Below are 3887 nucleotides of genomic sequence, written 5' to 3'. Positions count from 1 at the left end.
ACTCACTGACCCACACCACCCTGGCCACACTCTCACTGACCCACACCACCCTGGCCACACTCTCACTGACCCACACCACCTGGCCACACTCTCACTGACCCACACCACCCTGGCCACACTCTCACTGACCCACACCACCCTGGCCACACTCTCACTGACCCACACCACCCTGGCCACACTCTCACTGACCCACACCACCCTGGCCACACTCACTGACCCACACCACCCTGGCCACACTCTCATCTCGCTGCTACCATCGGGAGGAAGGTACAGGAGCCTGAAAACCGTGACCTCCAGGTTCAAGAACAGCTTCTTCCAACAACCATCGGGCTGTTGAACACCGCACAACACTGACCTCAGCAACTGTGATCTAACACGGACTGTGCCCGTGGTTGCACTGCTGACCAGTCTTCCACTATCAAGGTTACCTTGTATAACGGTTATTCATTTATTGTATTACTGATTATTGTATATTGCTGTTTAAAACAAGGTAGACACAAAATGCTGGAGTAACTCAGCGAGTCAGGAAGCATCTTGGGAGAGGAGGTTTGGGTGACTTCGGGTCAGAGACCCTTCTTCAGACTGATTATTGTACATTTATTTGTACATTATTGCAAGCTGCAGCAAAAATGTCAGGGATTCATTGCTGGTTCATGAGGCAATTACTCTGTTGCCTCTCCTCACTGCAGCGTCCCATCCTTCGGTCAGTCGTGTTCGATCGTGCAGGATGGCAAACACTAGTTTCTCATTCACCCTCTACACGTAAACCAACGGACCGAATAAAGTGTCCCACAGTGTCAGTAATATGCTGCGATCACAGAGCGAAGCGCACTCTGTTACGGCCTTACCAGCCTTCCTCTGTCTGCCAACGCTCGCACCGACTTGGCTCCAAAATACTTCAGCAGCTCCACCTTCTCGCTGCAGGTGAGCTCGGACGGGAGGTGCCTCACCAGGATGGTCTTACTGCCGCTGACCCGGGCAGACACGTTCTCCACACAGCCTGACACAGCCATGGTGCTCAGATGACCAGTGTGGGACTCTGGACTCTGCCACTGGACACTATTCTGCACACTGGGAACAGATGGAGACTTGTCAAGGAGCCGGTGCAAGAGGCAGGGCGAGGGAGGGAGCAGGGGCGAGAGGGAGGTGGCAGGGAGCAGGGGGGAGTAGGAGGGAGCAGGGGGGAGAGGGAGGGAGCATGGGGAGAGGGAGGGGGGAGAGGGAGAGGGGAGGGGAGAGGGGAGGGGGGAGAGGGAGGGGGGAGGGAGGGGGGAGAGGGAGGGGGAGGGGGGGAGAGGGAGAGGGGAGAGGGAGAGGGGAGGGGGGAGAGGGAGGGGAGGGGGGAGAGGGAGGGGGGAGAGGGAGGGGGGGAGGGAGGGGGGAGAGGGGGGGAGGGAGGGGGAGAGGGAGGGGGAGAGGGAGGGGGGAGAGGGAGGGGGGAGAGGGAGGGGGGAGGGGGGAGAGGGAGGGGGGAGGGGGGAGAGGGAGGGGGGAGGGGGGAGAGGGAGGGAGCATGGGGAGAGAGTGGGGAGAGAGGGGGGAGAGAGTGGGGAGAGAGGGGGGAGAGGGAGAGGGGAGGGGGGGAGAGGGAGAGGGGAGGGGGAGAGGGAGAGGGAGGGGGGAGAGGGAGGGGAGAGGGAGGGGGGGAGGGAGGGGGGGAGAGGGAGGGGGGAGAGGGGAGGGGGAGGGGGGGGGAGAGGGAGGGGGGAGAGGGAGGGGGAGAGGGAGGGGGGGAGAGGGAGGGGGGAGAGGGAGGGGGAGGAGGGAGGGGGGAGGAGGGAGGGGGGAGGGGGAGGGGGAGGGGGGGAGAGGGAGGGGGGAGATGGAGGGGGAGGGGGGAGGGGGAGAGGGAGAGGGGGCAGGGAGAGGGGACGAGAGGGGGAGCAAGGTTCAGGGCATTGATTGAAAGATAAAGCAGGGAAAGAGGCCCTTCGGCCCACCATCCACATTGGCCATTGATCACCCGTTCACACTAGTTCCATGTTATTCCATGTTCTCACCAATGCCCCACACAATTAACCTGCAATGTGTCAGTGGGAGGGAGGTCAGGAACAGGGGGCAGAGAAAGGGGGAGCAAAGGTCATGGAGAGGTGTACGGGGGGGGGGAGAGGGGGTGTACGAGGGGGGTGAGGGGGTGTACGGGAGGTGCAGGGGGAGGGTGTGGGGGAGGGGGAGGGTGTGGGGGAGGGGGTGTGTGGGGGGGGAGGGGGTGTGTGGGGGGGGGGAGGGGGTGTGTGGGGGGGGAGGGGGTGTGTGGGGGGGGGAGGGGGGGTGTGGGGGGGGAGGGGTGTGTGGGGGGGGGAGGGGGTGTGTGGGGGGGGAGGGGGTGTGTGGGGGGGGAGGGGGTGTGGGGGGGGAGGGGGTGTGGGGGGGAGGGGGTGTGGGGGGGAGGGGGTGTGTGGGGGGGGAGGGGGGGTGGGGGGGAGGGGTGTGTGGGGGGGAGGGGGGGTGGGGGGAGGGGGTGTGGGGGGGGAGGGGGTGTGGGGGGGAGGGGGTGTGGGGGGGAGGGGGTGTGTGGGGGGGAGGGGGTTGTGTGGGGGGGAGGGGTGTGTGTGGGGGGGAGGGGGGTGTGTGGGGGGGGAGGGGGGGTGGGGGGGAGGGGGTGTGTGGGGGGGGAGGGGGTGTGTGGGGGGGAGGGGGTGTGTGGGGGGGGAGGGGGGGTGGGGGGGGAGGGGGTGTGTGGGGGGGGAGGGGGTGTGGGGGGGGAGGGGGGTGTGGGGGGAGGGGGTGTGTGGGGGGGGGAGGGGGGGGTGGGGGGGAGGGGGTGTGTGGGGGGGGAGGGGGTGTGTGGGGGGAGGGGGGTGGGGGGAGGGGGTGTGTGGGGGGGGAGGGGGTTTGGGGGGAGGGGGTGTGGGGGGGGGGGGGGTGGGGGGGAGGGGGGTGTGGGGGGGGAGGGGGTAGTGGGGGGGGGGGGGGTGGGGGGGAGGGGGTGTGTGGGGGGGGGAGGGGGTGTGGGGTGTGGGGGGGAGGGGGGGTGGGGGGGAGGGGGTGTGTGGGGGGGAGGGGGGTGTGGGGGGGGAGGGGGGGGGTGGGGGGGAGGGGGGTGTGTGGGGGGGAGGGGGGGGTGGGGGGGAGGGGGTGTGTGGGGGGGAGGGGTGTGGGGGGGTGGGGGGAGGGGGTGTGTGGGGGGGAGGGGGTGTGGGGGGGGAGGGGGGGGTGGGGGGGAGGGGGTGTGTGGGGGGGAGGGGGTGTGGGGGGGGAGGGGGGGTGGGGGGGAGGGGGGTGTGTGGGGGGGAGGGGGTGTGTGGGGGGGAGGGGGTGTGGGGGGGGAGGGGGGGTGGGGGGGAGGGGGTGTGTGGGGGGGGAGGGGGTGGGTTCAGAGTCAGGGGGAGCTGCGGGCTCAGGGGTGCGAGGGGGTCGCGGGACGGGGTGCAGGGGGCTCTCTCCCCCGCAGCGGGTCAGGGTGGGGGGGGAGGGGGTTACGGGGTCTCTGGGGTTCAGATCCCCGGCGCCATCTTCCCCCCCCCCCACTCACCGCTCTCCCCGTGTCCCGCGCGCATGCGCCGCTCAGCCCGGCCAGGTAGCCCCGCCCCACGCGTGACGTCAGCGCGCAGACCCCGCCCCGAGCCTTACGTCAGCGCGCAGGTCCCGGAGACACGTGATCGGCTGTTGGTTCCGCCTCACCTCCGCGGCGCTGAGTGACAGCTGCTGGCAGCGTGACGTCTGACTGCTGGGGTCCGGGAGCGCAGCAACTGCACCCGTGGACACTGCACCCGTGGACACTGCACCCGTGGACACTGCACCCGTGGACACTGCACCCGTGGACACTGCACCCGTGGACACTGCACCCGTGGACACTGCACCCGTGGACACTGCACCCTGCACCCGTGGACACTGTACACTGCACCCGTGGACACTGCACCCGTGGACACTGCACCCTGCACCCT

The 3887-nt window shown here is 68.9% G+C and overlaps 1 protein-coding gene across 1 annotated transcript in view; it reads right to left on the bottom strand.

The window, feature by feature from the left end:
- The window catches only part of rnpc3 (RNA-binding region (RNP1, RRM) containing 3), a 27931-nt gene extending 24363 nt beyond the window's left edge, over positions 1 to 3568 (bottom strand). The window contains exons 1-2 of the mRNA XM_078408073.1: positions 3476 to 3568; positions 849 to 1071 (exon numbers count right to left, since the gene is read on the bottom strand). Coding sequence (XP_078264199.1) covers positions 849 to 1013 — 165 coding nt within the window. The 5' untranslated portion in view covers positions 1014 to 1071; positions 3476 to 3568. The remainder of the gene's footprint in view (positions 1 to 848; positions 1072 to 3475) is intronic.
- Between the last annotated feature and the right edge of the window lie 319 nt (positions 3569 to 3887).

This window comes from Rhinoraja longicauda, chromosome 11 (genome assembly GCF_053455715.1).
Source record: "Rhinoraja longicauda isolate Sanriku21f chromosome 11, sRhiLon1.1, whole genome shotgun sequence".
NCBI lineage: Eukaryota > Metazoa > Chordata > Chondrichthyes > Rajiformes > Arhynchobatidae > Rhinoraja > Rhinoraja longicauda.
The sequence above is the reverse complement of the archived record's forward strand: the minus strand, read 5'-3'. Positions and strand labels throughout refer to the sequence as shown.